This window comes from Crinia signifera, chromosome 6 (genome assembly GCF_055691185.1).
Source record: "Crinia signifera chromosome 6, ASM5569118v1, whole genome shotgun sequence".
NCBI classification, from domain to species: domain Eukaryota; kingdom Metazoa; phylum Chordata; class Amphibia; order Anura; family Myobatrachidae; genus Crinia; species Crinia signifera.
This window is the reverse complement of record NC_139222.1, coordinates 115181097-115201957: the sequence shown is the minus strand read 5'-3', so window position 1 is coordinate 115201957 and position 20861 is coordinate 115181097. Positions and strand designations below refer to the sequence as shown.

The 20861-nt window shown below is 41.0% G+C and overlaps 1 protein-coding gene across 1 annotated transcript in view; it reads right to left on the bottom strand.

Moving 5' to 3' along the window:
* The window catches only part of LOC146009634 (piezo-type mechanosensitive ion channel component 2-like), an 87740-nt gene that overhangs the window by 29262 nt on the left and 37617 nt on the right, over window positions 1-20861 (bottom strand). The window contains exons 23-35 of the mRNA XM_083150085.1: window positions 19363-19567; window positions 19061-19162; window positions 18080-18245; window positions 14293-14536; window positions 13945-14041; window positions 13693-13855; window positions 11135-11224; window positions 9933-10042; window positions 9275-9343; window positions 6972-7084; window positions 5381-5495; window positions 3254-3322; window positions 3007-3173 (exon numbers count right to left, since the gene is read on the bottom strand). Coding sequence (XP_083006211.1) covers window positions 3007-3173; window positions 3254-3322; window positions 5381-5495; window positions 6972-7084; window positions 9275-9343; window positions 9933-10042; window positions 11135-11224; window positions 13693-13855; window positions 13945-14041; window positions 14293-14536; window positions 18080-18245; window positions 19061-19162; window positions 19363-19567 — 1710 coding nt within the window. The remainder of the gene's footprint in view (window positions 1-3006; window positions 3174-3253; window positions 3323-5380; window positions 5496-6971; window positions 7085-9274; window positions 9344-9932; window positions 10043-11134; window positions 11225-13692; window positions 13856-13944; window positions 14042-14292; window positions 14537-18079; window positions 18246-19060; window positions 19163-19362; window positions 19568-20861) is intronic.

Sequence of the window (20861 nt, the reverse complement as noted above, 5' to 3'; positions counted from 1 at the left end):
GTATTCTATAGTTTCCACATTATGGCCTTTATTCTGATCGGTGCGGATATTCCCGAATTCTTACGGTGCGGTCCGCACGCCAGTCAGTGTGGCCGCGTGCGGCCATCGTCCGTAGAAACGCCCACGTGTCCTCCGCATTCGGACGGACTCACTCTTTAAGAACAGGGCGTGTTTACGGACGACATACAAACCATGCGTGTGCGGGGGAAACACTCAGAATCTGCACGGTATTACAGAGTATGCACGGTGATACCGCATCCGAATGGATGGCAAGCGGTGCATCCGCACGGAAGCGGTGTATTTACGCAAAACTACCCACTATTATGTCTATTCTGCAATACATCACATGACCCACTTATTCAATTACCTATCCTCATAAAAAAATGTTTATTTGGAATTGGAATCAATTACATGCCAATATATCCTTACAACCATGCCTAACACATGCATTGCACACATTAACCCTTACAGCAATTGAAGTGCAATGGTTTCAATTAAAGCACTGACAAGCGTCCTATTAGTGAGTAATGAGTAAAGGAGTCGATTGTATTGGGTTCAGGTGTTAATGCTTGTAGTCATTAGGCGTTCCGTTCGCCTACCGCAAGACCGAGTGGTTTCCGCAAAGCAATACTTGACTTATGGACACCGCACATTTCTATCGGTTTTGTTCGCGTGCATTCGGAGTGCTATCCGAATGCACGCCCCCCAACATAAGTGTACTCCCCCGTGTCCGCCCATGTTTCCTCCCAGTTTTGCCCACTTTGAAACTACGCCCATGTGTCATTCCGCATGACGCCCATAATACGCCCATATTTCCAGACTGATTGCGGTGCACAGTTTTGTACGGGATTTGGCCGAACAGGTACGGAGTCAATGCGTGGCACATGCGCGTTGCGTTCTCCACGCATGCGCAGACGTCGTAAAGACGCTATCCGAAAGTATGCGGAAAAGTACGCATCAATCAGAATAAGGGCCTATGTTATCTCTGCCAGTCATTTCCTATTCCACCCAGTGTAACCTATATAGTGCATTTATATGGCTGTCTTGCCTGGTACCTTTATGGCTAGGATAAATAATCCTTGGAATTTATGATCCAAAATGGTTGCATTTATTTAGGCTTTGTATGTAACTGGGAGAGAAAGGAAGGAACCATTTGAGGGAGGTAACAGGGACTGGTGGCAAAAATGTAGGGTGTCAAGACCATTTTAGGGGCATGTTTCTGCGATCAGCTGCAATCCCATAGACTCACTGGGGGAGTTGGTGTTCCTCGTTTCTTTGTCGATACTGTGTATGTGCACACAGTAGATGAGAACCTTTCAATATATAAGCAATGACAAATCATAACTGTCAACATGGTGGTTTTGACGGTATGAATGTTGGCATTGTCAATGTTGATCTAATGAATTCTTCTCTCTGTCTTATGTGCATGATTTCTGTAAAGTGCCTTGGGTCCTTTTGAAGAAAAGTGCTATATAAATAAATGTATTATTATAATTGATTGAAAAGGCACATGGGGGTGTCATGTAATAACCATTAACCCTTTGAGTGCCAAGTGAATTTGTCAAAATAGGTGTGAAAATTGCCAAGCAAACATGTTTATTCAACATATGGACCTGTAATGTAATCTACCCTCAGGTGTTTTAATGAGCACAGGTTCCTACATTGCTGACTACATGTTAATATGTTCTTTATTTGAAGGTAATACCTAGATAAATTGATATAATGTGTTAGCATTAGAAATGTTAGGGACCCATCTAATGAAGTTCACCTGAACATGTTGGATGGGCCCACATATTTGCGCAAATGTGTGCTAAGAACTTAAATTACACTCCATGTTCATTGTAAGAGTTTATCAAAATTATTTTTAGCAGTGTTCTTAGCACCTGGAGTGTGCATCAGTATTTTTATTTTTGTTTCTTTCCTGTATAGTACTAGTAGCCTTAACTTGGTAATACCTCTCATTGGGGCAGATGTATTAAGCTTTAACAAGAGATAAATCCAAGGGTGATAAGGAGAGATAAACGTCCAGCCAATCACCTGCTAACTGCCATGTTTGGGGCAGTACGGATGGTGTAATGGTTAGCATTACTGCCTTACAGCACTGAGGTCATGGGTTCAATTCCCACCATGGCTCCAACTGTGCAGGGTTTGTATATTCTCCCCGTACTTGCGTGGGTTTCCTCCGGGTACTCCGGTTTCCTCCCACAATCCAAAAATATAGTGGTAGGTTAATTAAGGCTTAATACATCTGCCCCAATATGTTTAAAAATATGGTGCGCAGCCCAGGCCTCCCCCCCCCCCCCCCTTCCTCTTTCTTTGTGATTTTTACCTTACAGTATATAGGAAATATAATCTTTTTTTATACACTTTTTTAATTTATATAACAAATGTGAGCCATGCTGGCTTTTTTAGTGGGTATTTTGAATATCTCCCGCAGAGATGTTGGCAGTCAAAGGGTTAGGGTCGGAGACTATTGAGAGAAGCATGTCCATTTTGTGGGGTTTTTCGTATGTGTGGGCAGAAAAGGCCAAGTTCGATTTTGCTGTAGAAGGCAAGTTTACAGACACTGTTGGATTGGGGTGGGGGGGGGGGCATGTATTAAGCTTTAAAAAGGGATAAACTTGAGGGTGATAAACATCCAGCCAATGAGTTCATAAGTGTCATGTTATAGGCTGTGTTTAAAAAACGGCAGTAAGGAGCAGATTGGCTAATCATTCTTTATCACCCTCGCATTTATGTCTTTATAAGGCTTAATACATCTGCCCCTGATTTTGGAGTTGCTATAGGAAGTGGGGAGAACCTGTCCATTTTGTGGGTGCTGTAGGAGGTGTGCCAAGTTAATTTTGGGGCTCTGTAGATGATGGGGCAGGGAGGGCTTAGTTTGGAGTGCTGCAGAAGTAGGGGGGTAGATCAGGCTGAGTACATCAGTTATTATTATCCCATATGTTACTTAGAGCATCCTTTAAAATACTCCAGATATCTTAAAAAAAAAGAAAACAATTGCACCTTGTCCATGTTCCTCTGCAACATGCAGCGCTCCATCCTCAGAACAGTGGCAATGTCCACGCTGTCTTTGCAGAAAGAGTTGAGGGTTTCAATGGTGTCATCTGCGAGAGCTTGGATGAAGACCCAGGAGAACTTCACAATGTTGATGATCCTCTGAACAATATTCTCTGTCACATCAAGACACATGAAGTGTGAGCTAGTGATTGTTGAGGGAAAATAATGTATGATTTACAGTCGAGTAGCTTACCTGGACCTTCTGCATTTTCCTCCTGACTTTCTGTTTCTGTTTTATCTTGGGGCATTTCCTCTGACATCCCTTCAGTTGAGAACAAAAGAAAATGCTTGAAATGGACACAAATATGTGCAAATATTAATGCAAAACAGAGTGTAAAATTGTGTATACTGCATTTTTAGATTCTGGTCCCAAACCATAAAACGAGGGCCCTTCCAAACAACAAAAAGTGTTTACATACATTACTGTTGCAGTTACCTAAATTACATTAACTGATGTAAATGGTGATTTTAAACAACCATTCAGTCCCCGATTATTACAAAATGTAGGAAGCTATCCCCGTTCCCTTGAGACTTGAAATGACTGTTATATGCTAGTGTTGAGAGGTCACTAAATGCAACTCTACAGGTGATTTTAGCTCTCTTGTGGGGATACAGTCAATTTACCGACACAGTCAGAATGCCGACATTTCAAAAGTTGACGTCAAAAAGTTGACATGAGTTTTTTTTATGATTTTCTCTATGAAACCCGACTTGTTCTTACCTAATTATCCAAGTGAACATAGAGCTCCATTATAATAGTGTGCTGAGCACAGTGAGGCACTGTGCCGGAAGCATGGCAAGCCATGCGAGGGGACACGGTACACTTATATGATGTCCATGTTGACCTATGTCTACTTTATTTATTTATTTTTTACAAAAAAATCTACTTTTTGACATGTCGACATTTTAAATGTTGGCATTTTGGTAGTATTTGCATTTTGACCATGTTGGCATAATGAATGGATCATCGAATGATTCTGGGTCCGCATGCTACCCTGTGAATGGATTTTTATGCAAAACACCCATTCGCAGTGCGGCGGGGACATTTGCAAAGTGGCAGGGCGTCAGCAATCATAGGGCAGGTGGGCCCCATTTGAAGATTTGCTAAGCAGCGAACGACCGCTGTTTAGCGACCCAACCAGAATGACCCCCTCTGTCTGCCCCTACATCCACCTATCCCTTTCCCTGCTCAGTAACATTGTCATGACCAACAGCCAGCACCCTGCTCCTCTATAACTGTCTGTTCTTTTCCACCTATGATAGAACAGCTTAAATAGAATGCATCCATTGACCTGGAGCAGAGGCAATCTAACTTGTGGTTCAGTGGAGATGCTATCATGCCAACATCTGTCCACTATTTTGTTAAAGACTTCTGGTTTAAGGAACCATTTTAAGGTTCTGCCTAATGTTATCTCCCTTGTGGATATGGATCATTGCAGTGGCTAGAACATTTGCCTCCATTCATTGCATGATTCTGCTAGTTCCCCTCATGAACAGGACACTCTTGGTATAACCCTGACCACTTCCATGATATTGTCTGACTGGATATTTATGGTCCTCACTTACAAGAAAGGCATGTCCTGATTACAGCATGAAACCACCCAATGAATTTTATTCCTGAAACGCCCTGAGTAGAGTTATGGAAACTGTATCACGTAGTATTCAAAATAATTGATTAAATATGATCTGTACTGATGACAAGCTCACGATATTTAAAATGTGCTCCTTTCCGTAGACATATTTATATACATATTAACGGATAATCAATTTTAATGAGATGTTTTTTTCCTGTAGCAATTTACTGCTGGATGTTGAACAGCAGTCTATCTGCTGAGAAGGAGTGATGCTGGATCTGTTATAGCTGTTAACCCTACCAACAGCTTCCGAGGTAATGATCATCTCCAAAACATATGCTTGCAGTAAGGACAGGGAGCATACCATGTTCAGCAGATTGTCCAAATAAGGTATCACGGTAACACCCCCCCCCCCCCCTCGGAATGACATTCACATCTGCCATTACTTTCCATAAGCACCTACAGTGCTGTTGACAGGCCAAAATGTACAGGAACTGAAAATGGTTGAATTTTATAACATACACTGGCGTGGGGACACTGGTGTTTTTAACAGGCTGGAACATGCAATACACAACCATGGACACCTGCTCTATGCTATTTATGACAGGCCTCAAGGACTTCCTCTTGGTCCAACTGAAATGGGATGTTCAAGGATTTCAGGATGAAATGGCACATAAAATATATAAAGGACAGCAATAATGGAGTAAAATCCCAAGTCATTCTCTAAATATTAGACTGCAATGTACCTTCTGACTGTTGCTTTTCCATCTCTTTGCGGATCTGTTCTCGGATGGTAATTTCATCATTCTTCCGTAGGTTTAGTGCAGATTTAGAACTTGTAGTCCATGCCTCGTAAGCTAGCTGGAAGCAATATCAAATATCAACACAATACAATGATCCTCTCTTTTGTTCATTTCATATTTCATTCTGGTTGTGATGGAAAAAGAACAAAGCCTTTTCGTATGATCATCTTTTATGTTACACACACACACACACACAGACACACATACACACACATAAAAAAGAAAAAAGAAGCTATAGTGAATCTAAGTTTTTATATGTTCTCATGGAGTTGCCTTAAGCAGGGTACACATTAGGAGATATGTCAAAATAGCGGCACCATCGTCTAGTGTGTACCCATCATTGTACGCACCAACATGTGCCGAGTCATTCCATTGGTTGTGCTCCAAGCCTGATGCGGTGATTGGGCAAACAATGGCATCGATTTAAATGCAGTCAAACAATATATCATTCAGTGTGAGTCAAAGATGTAATTGAGACAGGTGGTCTCATAAAGGATTTGAAACTGTATTGAGTGTTCCTGCATGTTGCCTCGAAGTTGGCTATGATGGCGCACATTGGAGGCCATACTCTGACGGACAACCTGCACCTACCATAGAGCTGGTGCACTTTTTGCATCAAGTAGTATTTGAAAATGTAAATGCTTAAAGTGGGCTTCTTAGTCCTTGGAAAATGCACAGATGTGCACTAGGGAAGGGTATGTAGAGGTATTTGCATAAAGTCGCAGAAACAATACCAAAGACACACACACGGATTGCCCTGCCCAATTTTCATAGGGCAAACTTCTCCCTGCTGCTCTAGCAGCGACCTGCTAGAACAGTCTGCTGTCTGTCCCTGGCACTATGCACGGAGAAACCCAGCGCCACCGTAGATGCCCAGCACTTCCCCCGCAGTGCCTTTGGTGGGGCCAGACCCGCCCCCAATAGTGACATCAGCAGCTGCCCCCCCCCAATGGCCGCCCTCTAATGGGGATGTTGGCAGCACAGGCCTGCCCCCAATGCAGATGTCAGAGGGCCTGGCCCGCCACCTTCATGCTGCCCCCATACCCCAAAGCCCTGTCATGGCCAGATCCTTAAAGGATCACTATGCTCTCTATACACTATGGTCCCACAATAGGTTGAAACAGAAATGTAAATGTTAAACTTTTCTATGATCATTCTCAGAGGAATTATTGATGCATTGGGATGAATAGGCCAGAGCAAAAATTAGGTTGTTAGTAAAGTGCCCCTTTAGGATGCTAACTGTTTCCCTATTACAGTACACATTAACGTGAGTGTGATGACGTTATGGAAACCCTGCTGGAAACCCTCCCTCACTCACCAATTAAGTTGTTGTTTATGTCTTTGGGTACGGTAACAATGGCAACTTTAAGCAATTTCAATATATTTAATTAAGACCTTTATTTAATATCAAGAAATGTTTTCTCTAATTAGCACAAAACTGATGTTGTGCATTTTCTATTCATAGATACAATTGTTACACATTGTTAAGAGGCATACCTGCTCAATTTCAGGTGTTACTGCATGGTTTATTTACCTGAAATGCTGTTTTCTTTTTAGGAGGCTCCTCTTCTCTCTTCTCTTCACGGGTCTCTTCCTCTTCATCCTCACTATCTGTATCAAACAGGCTGTAGGTCCCACTACGAACCACTGAAAAACACAGAGTACATAGTGTAACAATAAAGTCTGTCCTTCTTGAATTTAAAATAAAATTGTCCCACAGGTGATTTTGCAATGACTGCATTGCAGGTGACACATTGCACTGACCATAGTCAATTTGACTAATTGTATCATTTTAGAAAATAAAATTAAATCTATAATTGGATAATATGGGCTACAACGCTCTATCTTTGGAATTATCTGTAGAATGCGTTCACGAATGTCCCAAATTATAATTTTGATGATTATGGACACACCCATAGTACTTGACAGATGAGATTTTAATCAAACAGATCTGACACATGAAATGATGGTACCCTTTTTTTTTATATTTCACATTCCCTTATCTTACAGCCAACATAACAGGAGGAATGGAAAGTAAAGGACAAAAAAAGGAGGGAGCAGTAATTTTGCCCACTAGGAACAATGTACTGGAGTACATTGATGACCTTAAATGTTCTCTCCTGACACAGCAGTGTGGACTCTCAATTATGTTTTTAGATGTAAATTTAAACAAAGATAATAATTAACTTTCATTAACTTAGACCATACAATTCATCAGGAATCCTAGCATCAGATCAAGTTCAGGGAATGTTCAATGTGCCTTAATAGCCTCATATATCAATCTATCCATATGTTATCATCTGACCTGACTGAAGAACTAGAACAATTACAATTTTAAAAATAGCTAAATATTCATAGATTTTGCAGATTCATCACTGGAATTGATAACACCCATTGACAAAATAGAGATTACCACTTAATGTAAGACTACCAGCAACATAAAAACTGTCACCCTTCAAGCATTTCCTCTGTACTCTTAGGGATGGACTTAGAGATAAAGCTGAGCGGACAGCTCTTGTCAACTCATTATGGAAGCTTTACCTAAGGAGTTGGATTTGGAAAGACGTGGGGCACTTGGAGATACAATATAACCAATGAATTAAACCAATGTTAAAAATAAACAATTTTATAAACATGCATGCACAAAACAGTAAAATTTATATTAATAGGTAATAAACACATTTAAATTATTAAGTGATAAATAGTAAATAATAATAAGTCACCCCCCGGTGGTGTAAATCACGATCATATTAAATGATAGCACATTTGCAAACTTCGGATGTGTACAATTCAGTGCTGTTTAAAAAAATAAAACATTTATAGCACTGTGATATTGCACTTGAAATTTGGATATCCTAAGTTTATTATTTCAATAGTATTCCTTAGTACAGGGGTCCTCAAACTATTTTGTTATGGGACCCCATCAGACATTAAAAATTATTACAGGACCCCAGCAAGTTACTGCAGAAGATCATCACATGACATGTGTAGTCAGCAGACAGCACATACATGGCAGCATTGTGGAGGCACAAAATAATGTGAGGAGTCTAAAATAACAGACAATTCAACATATTTTTCAAACTCCTTGAATCACTGACTGAGATTAGAAAAGTCATCAGCCTGATGGTCAAAAAAAAGAAAAAGAAGATACCCAAGTTACCCAAGAAGATACTAAAGGTAAAAACAACTGAAACTTTCAGCTGTTTAAGAAAGTCAAGAAAAAATGACTTTCCTATGGAGCCCAGTTTACAATATATTTATGGGGAAGGCAAAGTCGTTTCACTTATAGGTCAACTATAAGAAGGTGTGGGGAGTTTTATAATGTGAGTTTGGCATGGCAGCGCTGCCTCACAGCGCTGAGGTCATGGGTTCGATCCCCACCATGGCTCTAACTGTGCGGAGTTTGTATATTCTCCCCGTGCTTGCGTGGGTTTACTCCGGGTACTCCGGTTTCCTCCCACAATCCAAAAATATACAGATAGGTTAATTGGCTTCCAACAAAATTAACCCTAGAATGTCTGTGTGTGCATGTACATGTGGTAGGGAATATAGATTGTAAGCTCCACTGGGGCAGGGACTGATGTGAATGTTCAAATATTCTCTGTAAAGCGCTGCGTAATATGTATGTGCTATATAAGAAACTGTTAATAAATAAAATAAATAAATGGCAGGTTAGATATGTCGTCTTTTTAAACGTAGGCATGAGGAACGCTGAGAGAAGAACCTGGAAACATGGGAGCTACTGTAATATCAAGTAGAAGTTTAGTCAATGTAGAAGCACTTTTCTAACACATTTCTCTGTTACTCTTTTAAATATCTTCTATCCATGTGTCTTACTTGTTGTATGGGTCACCCAAGGCTGCCACCATTTCTTTTTTCCATCTTTTTCCTTTTTTTCACTGTCATCTGTATGAAAACACCACATATATTAATAAAAGTTTATCTGTTCAACTATGTGGATAGACAGTGCAAAACGAATAGAATTCATATTTCATCATTTTGAAACTAGGATAACAAATTATTTATTTGCATACTTATATCTGTTCCGATTAAGCACAAGGATAATCCCTTAATTAGTAGACATATTACTGCACTAGACGGTTCAGTTTTATTTTTACATATTGAAACTGAGAAAGGAGATCTCTTTGTAGGTTTATGTTTATTTACATCATGCTATGTATGATCTACGGTAGGCTCTCCTTTCAAAATTCCTCAAAATGGAAAGTCATGTGCACTGCAGGTGGGGCAGATGTAACAGTTATTTTGTTTCCGTGCAGGGTAAATATTGTCTGATTTATTTTTTACACTGCAGTTTACATTTCAGTTTGAACACACCTCACCTAAATGTATCTCTCTCTGTACATGTTACATCTGCCCCACTGCAGTGCACATGGATTTGCACATTTTGAGAACAAATTTGTCCTCCAATTGCATCTGAATTAGGCCCTGTATGTTTTGATTGCTGGTGCACTAATTCTTAAGCCTTGTGTTTCACCTTTGTCCTTCGGTGATGGCTCAGAGGTGTCCTCACCCGTACAGCTTACACTCTCCTTCCTCACTTGATCTTCATTTGATGCTTTCTGTTTAGATTTGATCTGCTCCATCCTGTCAGTTTAAATCAGACAGATAAACAGATTAATAAAGAAATTGAACCAGTTTTCTCTCACTCACCAATGTAAAACTGAAGTATACGTTATTTCATATACCAGTAAAATGTATGGTATTTGCAGTTAGTTTGTGCATTTGCACATTTCTGACTTTTTAGGGTGGGAGCTAGAGTACCATTCTCTGCTCAAACTGACATAAGTTTGATAATGCCCTAACAAACTATTTTTATACTTCCATTAAATCCTTTTCTATGACAGCTGTGCTCCTCACAATACTATATCTCCATCATGAAGACTTATTTAACCAATAAGATAATAATAAAATCAAGGGAGAAAGGTAACACACATATCCCTTTGTAAAAATGTATCCTACAATGTATGTAAACTTTTAATAGGATAACTAAAATGTAAAAGAGCGGGAATTCAAAGTTTCCCGATTTTATCCAGTTTCTGAGTTGCCCAAGTCAATCCTACTTTTTTTGATTGCTGCCTGTTTACAAGTTGATTGACAGGAATCTGGTGTTTGTGGGTGGTAAACGCGGTTTTCTGGGAGTACTAGGGAAAAAATCTGTATATCCAGGAGTTTTATGGGAAGGCGTGTGACGTCAGCTCTGACCCCGAGCAGTCTGTTTCTTATGCAGCCACTGTATAAGTCCTGGGATACGCACAGACTAGAAAAATCATTTGGTTGTGAGCATGGATTTGCAGCTGATCGCAAGGTTGCAATATTTTGGAAGCTGTGCTAAGCAATTTGCAGGCTTGGACAGGGTGGGATTTTGCAGGGTCACAAAAATTAGCAACATAGTGATCAAGTCTGAATCAGGCCCATTTGAAAGATGGTCATAAATGTGGGACGCAATAAACCCTGCCATAATGTATTTAGGTGCATAGGTGAAAACATGATACTTGTGTAATATCTGGGGGCCCGATTTTTTTATCGCATGCCTTAACTTAAGGCATGCAATCAAATGCGATGGGACCCGATTTTTTCATCGGGTCGGAAAAAATCGGTCTGGGGGGGCATTTAACATTGGACCCAATGTAAAATCGGGTCTCAGGGATCTATCAAAGAGAAGTTAGAACCACTTACTGTTTCTTCATCGCCTGAGCACATTTCTTCTCTTCTTCTAGACGGACTGCAACCACTTTCTTAATTTTCTCTTCAAACAATTCTGCTCCTCTACAGTGTTTTCACAAAGAAGAAAATAAAAAGTAGGAAACATCTTATTTACTAATTACAGACTCAGCTTAATAAATGCAAATTATACCCACTGTAGAAAGAGTTACTTATGTAATCTTTAACACTGGTAACTCCACCATGCACAGAAGTACTTAACATTTCTGGACTAACCTTGTGGCACATACAACAATTGACAACATTAATACTTCTTAGACGAATAATACATTGTAATTTATATTTCTAGAAGACTCTTCTCATCCAATTAAAAGCGTCTTCCAGATCCTGACCAGATTGCAGCATTTTGCAAACACATAATGCTTGTTTATTATGCACTTTGCATGCCCTGGAGCCTAGCATATTCATCTACAAGTGTAGTGGAGTTTATTATGCACTTTGCATGCCCTGGAGCCTAGCATATTCATCTACAAGTGTAGTGGAGTTTATTATGCACTTTGCATGCCCTGGAGCCTAGCATATTCATCTACAGGTGTAGTGGAGTTGTCCAGAACTCTAGCACATGTCCACTTGTAGCTTAACGGGAGTCAATGGGTGTAAAATAGGTGCATAGTGCCTACAGTTAGAATGGTGGATCAATGACATTGTGGGGTGTGTGCAGTTGAGAGTAATTACACTTGTTTTCAGACATATCTTCTCCACCAAGGACAATGCTGATGCTGAAAGTGCACACTAATGATAATGGTGAAAAAAGGGAAATATATGGGACCATCCAGCTGCATTGATGTGTTCAACTCATCAATTGTGCATACAACAAGGTAGCAGTTACAATTGGTATTTGCATGGCTCTTGTATCCCTAACACAGAAATCCCATCAAAGTGAAGATTGCAATAGAGACAACATATGCATCTCTTATTGTATTTGTGTTTTTTGCGCACAGGAGTTAATAAAGGCTTGGAAGTAAATTGGGCATATCATGCTGAAAATATGTATGCCTGGAATGAGATGCGTATGTTCATCTTTATGCAGCAATATCTTGAGATGTAATGGCTTCTTCTTGTACACCATGTAGACAAAAGTGATTGGATACTGACAGCAAATAGAGCAACAAGGTGTGATTGACATCAGTCCTTTGTAGGTCCACCATGAACAGTAATTACTGCAGAAAATCTTCTTGGAAAACTATCTACCATATATACTCGAGTATAAGCCTACTTTTTCAGAACATTTTTTATGCTGAAAAAGCCCCCCTCGGCTTATACTCGAGTGAGGGTCCCACTTCAGTCAATAACTTTTCCCAGTTTTTTGTTGTAAAATTAGGTGCCTCGGCTTATATTCGGGTCGACTTATACTCGAGTATATACGGTACATATCGCCATAAAGTACAGTGACAAACTTGGACACTGAAGGTTGACCTAGAATGCACCCATCACACCAATTCATCCTAGAGGTTCTCAACAGGGTTAAGAACATTATGAACATTATGAATTGTAGAAGTGGTTTGGCAACATAGAGTGACTGGCCTCCCATAACAGTAATACCCCTTTCACACCAAAACCCTGGGTTAAAACCAGGATTTGGAACATTGTCCCAACCTAGGGCAGACACTGCCACTTGTCCAAAGTCCTTCCCGGGTTAAACCCTGCTCTATATCCAGGGAACTCTAATTGGGTGGTCGGGCAAGGGGATAGGGGGGGGGGGGGGGCGGGCAAGAGGGGTGCGCCTATTTACTAGTTACTCCACTGCAGTGAGTTATCTTGTTTTGAAATCATTGTCATAATATCTATAGAATATAATATTGTTTTACTAGATCTGTGGCCACAACATAGGGCAGATGTATCAACCAGCGTTAAGTGCAAAAATGCACTTAACGCTGGTTAACTGGGGGGATTACGTCTATCCCTAATGTATTACTAGCGCACCTAACGTGCGCTAGTGACAGCCCGCCGAGTTACGCTCGGCGGGGCTGTCCCTGCAATCCCCCCCAGGGATTAGCGGCCGGGGCGATGTATTAACAGCCTTCAAGGCGTTAATTCGCCCCGGCCGCTTCGCCAGCTCAGGGCTAGTGTTGTCCTATCCCCCACTGTGGGGACAACGCTAGCCCTGCTTCTGGCTAGGGCTGCGCTGGAGATCTCGCGTTTTTTGCGAGATCTCGCGCATGCCCAGTAAGCCGGGCAGGGGGGGCGACGGCGAGTGCGCATGTGCGGGGCGGCGACGGAGCCGATAAGGAGAGCCATTAACGCTGGGGATAACGGCTCTCCTTATCGGCATGGGGGATGTTAATACATCTCCCCAGTAACGTGTGCCCGCTTCTCCTCGTTATGCAGGAGAAGCGGGACGTTATCTCTGAAGCGCAAAGTGGGGGGGTTAGTACATCTGCCCCATTGAGTGAAACATAGCTATAATACATGCAAAGTTTGTAAGCAGGAGGATCCAAAGCATCAACCAACAATTATGCCATATGAAAGTAATGTACACAACTTCTCTATCTGTATAAGATAAATCAGAATACCTTGAAGCCAAGAGTTTAGAGGCTTTCAGGTCTGCCACAACATAAAGAAAGTAATAGCTGGAGAATACACGGCGCTGGATCAATAGAAAAGTAAAGCAGATTGCATCCCACACAATCCCGGCTTCGTTTTCAGGCAGCTCACATGTGTCATCAGAGGGGATCGCTGTAGAGAGAAGGCAAAATCAGACCTTTCTAAAGTCACGCTCACACAATAAACACAGTCAGTGTTTTAGATGGCCAGCAGATACTTACACAGGTCATATCCCTTGATTGTACAAAACATGCTAAACGTCTGGATGAGCCAGCAGTTATTCTTCATGAGCTTGTCAAGGTAAGCACACGCCCCTATCTGACAGAATTATACAAAACGTTATTGAAAATATTTTAATTATATTCAGTCAATTGATGTTAAGAATATGTTTAAGTTGCCCACTACTCTAATCAAAGTCTGAGCACAGCTAACATCATTTAGACTTGATGGAACACATACATGTTTTGGGAAACCAATGTACTGTAGATAAGAACGATCATCACCATTTTATAAAATGTCATGTTACCTATCAGTGGAAACCCCCAAGAAATCGGATTAACCACACATACCGACAGAAGGTTTTTCATGGTGATAACAAAGGCCGTGTAGGCTATGAGATAGTCCCAGAGCTTTAGAATATGGCGGACTGGCTTCAAAATGAGACTGCCACCGAACAGCATGAAATGGAAACAGGCCATCAGATATCCCATACACAGTATGTTTATGCGGGTCGTTCCAGTGATGAAGATCAAACACAACACAAACCAGAAGTGGAAGCTGAAAATCACCACCTTAGCCATGTCCAGGTAGGACCTGCACAGAGTGGATCAAGAAGATGTTATTGAGGTTAGTAATCTTTAATAAACATAACATACTGTAAATGCGGGTCCTTGTTTTGCGGCCTTTTAAATAAACATAGAATAAATAATAATTTGGACCGTACTAGAAAAATGGGTTATTTACTATACAAAAATATTTGCTATAAGGACATCTGCACAACCTTATGCCCATGCTTTGACATGTCCAAAACATAGAAACATAGAATTTGACGGCAGATAAGCACCACTTGGCCCATCTAGTCTGCCCCTTTTTTAAACATGTTACCTCAAACCATATTTGATCCTTATTTTTTTGTAAGGATATCAATATGCTTATCCCAAGCATGTTTAAATTGTACTACTGTATTTGCGTCTACCACCTCTGTTGGGAGGCTATTCCACTTATCTACTACTCTTTCTGTGAAAAAATTCTTCCTCACATTTCCCCTGAATCTTCCTCCCTCTAGTTTCAGTGCATGTCCTCGTGTTCTGTTGCTCCTCTTCCTATGAAGAATGTCTCCCACCTGTACCTTGTTAAAGCCCTTGATATATTTGAAAGTTTCTATCATGTCCCCCCTTTCCCTTCTCTGCTCTAAAGTATACATATTAAGATCTTTTAGTCTTTCCTGGTACGTTTTGTGATGTAGGCCATGCACCATTTTAGTTGCCCTTCTTTGTATAGTCTCTAATGTATTTATATAGTTCTGGAGATATGGCCTCCAGAACTGAACACAATACTCTAGGTGAGGTCGTACCAATGACCTATACAGTGGCATTATTACTTCTTTCTTTCTACTGCTGATACCTCTCCCTATGCAACCAAGCATCTGACTTGCCTTCTTCATTGCTTTGTTACATTGCCTACCAGCTTTTAAGTCCCCTGAAATAGTGACATCTAGATCCCTCTCTTCCTCAGTAGTTTCCATTATAGTGCCATTTATACTATATTTAGTCTTCGGATTTCTGAGACCCAAGTGCATGATTTTGCATTTTTTGGCATTAAACTGTAATTGCCATGCTCTTGACCATGGGTCCTCAAACTGCGGCCCTCCAGATGTTGTGAAACTACAAATCCCAGCATGCTTTGCCACAGTTTTGCTATAAGGGAGTGTTAAAACTGTGGCAAGGCATGCTGGGATTTGTAGTTTCACAACATCTGGGGGGGGCCGCAGTTTGAGGACCCATGCTCTTGACCATTCCTCTAATCTACCTAGATCCTCAATCATTTGTTTTACCCCTCCTGGTGTGTCTACTGTCATACTGTAGTTACTGTACCCAGTTGACATTTTTTCTTGGTCTTCAAAAAAGTGATAAAGCCGAGTGATAAACAGCTCCTACCTGCCATGTTACAGACTGGGTTTAAAAAAATGCCAGGTAAGAGCTGATTGGTTAGTTGTTTATAACTCTCCATTTGATCACTTTTTGAAGCTTGATACATATCGCCCCTTTTCTGTAGATAGACAGTTGGAAAAACAGGCCTTAACCGTACAGCGGGTCCAGGGCTGGATTAAGGGGGGCTCAGGGGGACTCAGTACCCCTGGGCCCCCCTCTATCTAGGGCCGCCCTGTGGCGGGCATGTATTTAAAAATAAACATTTATTTATTGTTCTTTCTTTCAGCTAAAGGTTTTGTGCATGGGAGTGGGGTAGCGCTGCAGCTTCACCTATCTGCTGATGTCACAATAATTAATGGTGCTGAGCATTGGGAGCTGAGGCACACTGAGTACATTACTAAGGGGGTTATTCGGTACTTGCGTATTATCACGGCGCCCATCGAATCGCATACCACTAATTGAGGTATGCGATTGCATGCGATGGGACCGATTTGAGGCTTTTCCCGGGCAGAGTGTACAATTTTAATATCGCGTCGCATCGCATGCCATTATAATGGCATGCGATGCGACGCGATTTCTATGTTAAATGCCCAGCCAGACCCGATTTTTAATTGTATCCCTACCCTGATGGGTAATAAGTATGTTAAATGCCCTACCATTGTTAACGCCACCCCACTATCAACGCTCCACGTCGGCGTGGAGTTGATTTTATATAGTGTGGCGAGTGCAGCGAGCCTCCGAGCCCGAAGCGGGTTGGCGTTGATAGTGGGGTGGCGTTAACAATGGGGGGGGGGCATTTAACATAGTCATTACCCATCAGGGTGGGTGTACAATCTAAAATCGGGTTTGGGGGGCATTTACCTTAGGAATTTATCATCTGGGTGCATGTGCGACTTAAAATCGGTCGCATCGCATGCGATCATATCGCATGCGATGCAACACGCTTTTTGGTTGTACAATGACCTGCGATGGAAATCGGGGGCGTCGTGATAATACAGAAGTACTGGTTATTCTGATTCACACAAAAAGGCACAATCACACTCTAATGGACAAAACCATATGCACTGAAGGTGGGGCTGATGTAACATGTGCACAGAGAGTTAGATTTGGGTGGGGGGGGTGTACTTCAAACTGATATCTATATTGCAGTGTAAAAATATAGCAGCCAGTATTTACCCTGCACATAAACAATAAAACACCCAAATCTAACTCTTTCTGCACATGTTACATCAGCCCCACCTGTAGTGCACATGGTTTTGTCCATTAGAGAGTGAATCAGAATAGCCCCCTATAGACCTCTTGTGAGACTTTGCACAAGAGGTCAAAGGCTGAGAGGCTTGCGCTGAGCTCTGATCTCGTTATGGGAGGGTTTCAATCATAGGCAGTGCAGAGCCTGTGAGGTCTCCTACTGAGCACACAGAGGGACAACAACAGGCTTTTCATGTGGTGTGTGTGTATATATATATATATATATATATATATATATATATATATATAAATATATTCTCTGCCCTGCAGTTACCCATTGATTATTGATCCTTTAACCTGAGCCCCTTATGAGCACTTCTCCATTAGAGCTTTCAGATTATCAGCCCTTGTAAATCCCACAAAACATTGAATACCAGCAAGTTTGTACGTACTCTCCCATGTCATTTTTCCCTATTCTTTCTAACCACCACCAGTTGAAGACCACAATTATTATGGGTACAACTCTCTGATAATCCAGATACCCTGACTAGCACGCTTACCCATGGGGTTTACATGTACTCTCCCAACAACTTTGGAGTTTACATGTACTCTTTAATCACAACGGGCCAGATGTATTAAGCCTGCGAAGAGATAAGCTAGAGATAAACTGGAGATAAAGTGGAAGGAGATAACGCACCAGCCAATCGGCTGTGTTTGAAATATGACACTTGGGAGCTGATTGGCTGCTGCGTTATCTCCTTCCACTTTATCTCCAGTTTATCTCTTTGCCAGGCTTAATACATCTGCCCCATTATTCCTACCTTTGCTTTATAACATGTCCATACATTTGAACTTATACATATGTATGATGTACATGCAAGGCTTTGCAGCTAATATTGTCACTTGCTTTTATCTGTTACTTTAGCTACTCTAAGGACTTTAAGCTTATATTTATACTGCCTTTGCTCTGTGTAGGAGGTTATCATGTACCATCCATATTATGCTGGTCAGTACTCACTTGCAGTGGATAAAATTGGGTACAGGGCTAAACTGGCTCAAGTCTCCTGGATCCAAGTCTTTGCTGATCTCAATGTTATCACCAGCCAGCAAACGGACACAAGCCAAGTTCTCATCCTCAAACACCTGCCACTGCATGGAGGCAAAGAGCAGGAGCAGGGTGTCATCTGCACAAACATTGGGAAGGACGTGACTGGAATATTCTTTCAAAGTAGAATGCTTAACATTCATGTCACATGGTTAATCTGTGGTTACGTCTAACAACATGGCTATGGGGAACTAGGAATATGGAGTACCAGTACTATATAGATGAGACATGGAAAATGTGTATTAAAACATCATTAAGGTAATTGGGGTGTGGTATATTAAAAACACAAAATCTACACAAAACAGTCAATAGGTCGACCCCATCTGCTTAAAATGCGAAAGGTCGACAGGTACAAAAGCTCAACAGGGTTAAAAAGGCGACATGAAAATGATTGGCACAAGTTTTTTTTTTTTTATCAAAATGTGTCCATTTCACAGTGTGTTACCCCAAATAGTGCAGACATAGACCCTTGTAGGCTCTCTACATTTTGGGAAAGGTGCCGATCATGTTACAGGAGCCTATACCCAATTATAGTCCACGTGGATAGTAAATGAAGCAAAAATTTTGATAAAACCTGTGTCGGCCATTATGTCATTATGCCATTATGTCATTATGCCATTATGTCAACCTTTTGTAGATGTGGACCTTTTGTGCCTGTTGGAAATAAACACAGTCCCTGTCTACTTTTGACCATTTTTGCATGTCCACACTATGGGGTCAACCTGTTGACTATTATCTATGCATGGAACCTGGTAATTGAGGGAGACACTGCCCTTGGCACAGAATGAAGTATTTCCTACACTGTAACTCATCTGCAAATGTTTCCAAAGGGAAAAGAACGATAGTTATAGAGAAAGAAAGAACCTTGGTAGTACTCTATTCAGATTTACGTACATAGCAGAAATCCTGGATCAGGGCTTTTGGCAAAGTCTGGAAGATAGAGCCACTTGATAAGGTTGGAATTGGGTTTCAGTTGCAATGTCCTCCATGGATAATCTATACCAGAAAAGTATTAAAGAGTTACTGGAACATTCTGGGCTTGGTGGTCACCTGAGCAATTGTGTGAACTACAGTGTTGTACTAAGTCATCATTACATAGAGTTAAAGCTCCTTTGCTGGGGATATTTATACAGCGAATCTTCTGCACTGTAGTGTATGATCATTACACAGAGAGAAAGTTGTACTATAGTATTTACCTGTGCAGAATGCTGGGGGAATGCCAATACAGAGTAGGTACTGGAAAGCCATAATACTGGCTGTAAAGCAGCAATACCTAGGCCAAACCTCGGCAATGGTTTTTCTACGATGCAAATATAGTAAGTAAAGCAGCCATACAGCATGCATAGCTGCATAAAAATCCATCCGTTGCCCAATGACATTTACTGCGATGACATAACAAATCTGTAAGAAGAAGGAGAGTTTATTTCATTACATATTATATATCCTATTAAGCAGTGTCAGACAGAGCCATGAAAAAAGGCCCACCAGGGGAATACAGTGGTAGGGACTCATGTGTAGGATTGTGGCCAGTCTCCAGAGCGAGTGGGGCTAGCTGCCACAGAGATATGAGTAACTTTTAGAAATAATGTAAGAATAAGAAATTATATATATATATATATATATATATATATATATATATATATATATATATATATATATATATATATATATATATATATATATAGCTTGGTGGGGCGGACCGGCACTCTGTCCCTCAGGTTTGCGTGCTGCAGTGCCTTCCTATACAATTGGTAGTTAGGGAAGAACAATGGGAAGGCATAGGGGATGGGTTACCACTGTAGCTCTCTTACACCTTATAAAGGTAAGAGTCATAACACTTGTCAAATTGTTGTCTTCCTGCACCTTGAAAACGTCGGACACTGTTTGCACCGTTTTATTTGAGGTGATATAAATTGAGTTTTTCACTACAAGCCTGCAAGTGCCGCCTTTGTTCTTCCCTAACTATATATATATATATATATATATATATATATATATATATATATATAATTATATATATATATATATATATATATATATATATATATAGAGAGAGCAAATACTGCTGCAGTGTACCAGATTAAAACAGCAGTGCACTGTAGAAAATACACCAGTGCAGTAACATATGTATAGTGCATATTACAAGACCACAGTCTGGAACCTTATCCATGGATGATGATGTGCGGCCCCAGGCAGTGTGGCCTACCAGGGGTTACCCCTGTGCCTCTTTGGGCTGGTCCAACCATGCTATTAAGATATGTAGATTGAAAAAAATCTAACCAATTTTAATAAATAAACCAAAATAGGGTCTTAACAGACAAAGTGGTAATAGGGCCCTGCTCGTGAGCTTACTATTTATAGGATGCTGGTAAGGGAAGCTCTGCTGAGCCCCAATGCTGGTATTGACAACACAAGAGAAAATTCCTAGCACTAAAGGGAGACAACACTGATCTATTTCAGCCACAGGTCAGAGCAGAGTCGGATTAAGCCTTCATGGGGGCCGGGGCACTTTAGAAAGAGGGGGCCCTCCTACTTGTCATTACTGGCCGGGAGACAAAACTGCACGGGAGAATATTACACTGTCAAAACACAATAAATACCACATGAAAAGCCTGTCTTTGTCCCTCTGTATCTTACTCTGTAGGGGCCCTGACAGACTCAGCGCTGCCTCTGATTAAAAACCCTCCCATGACAA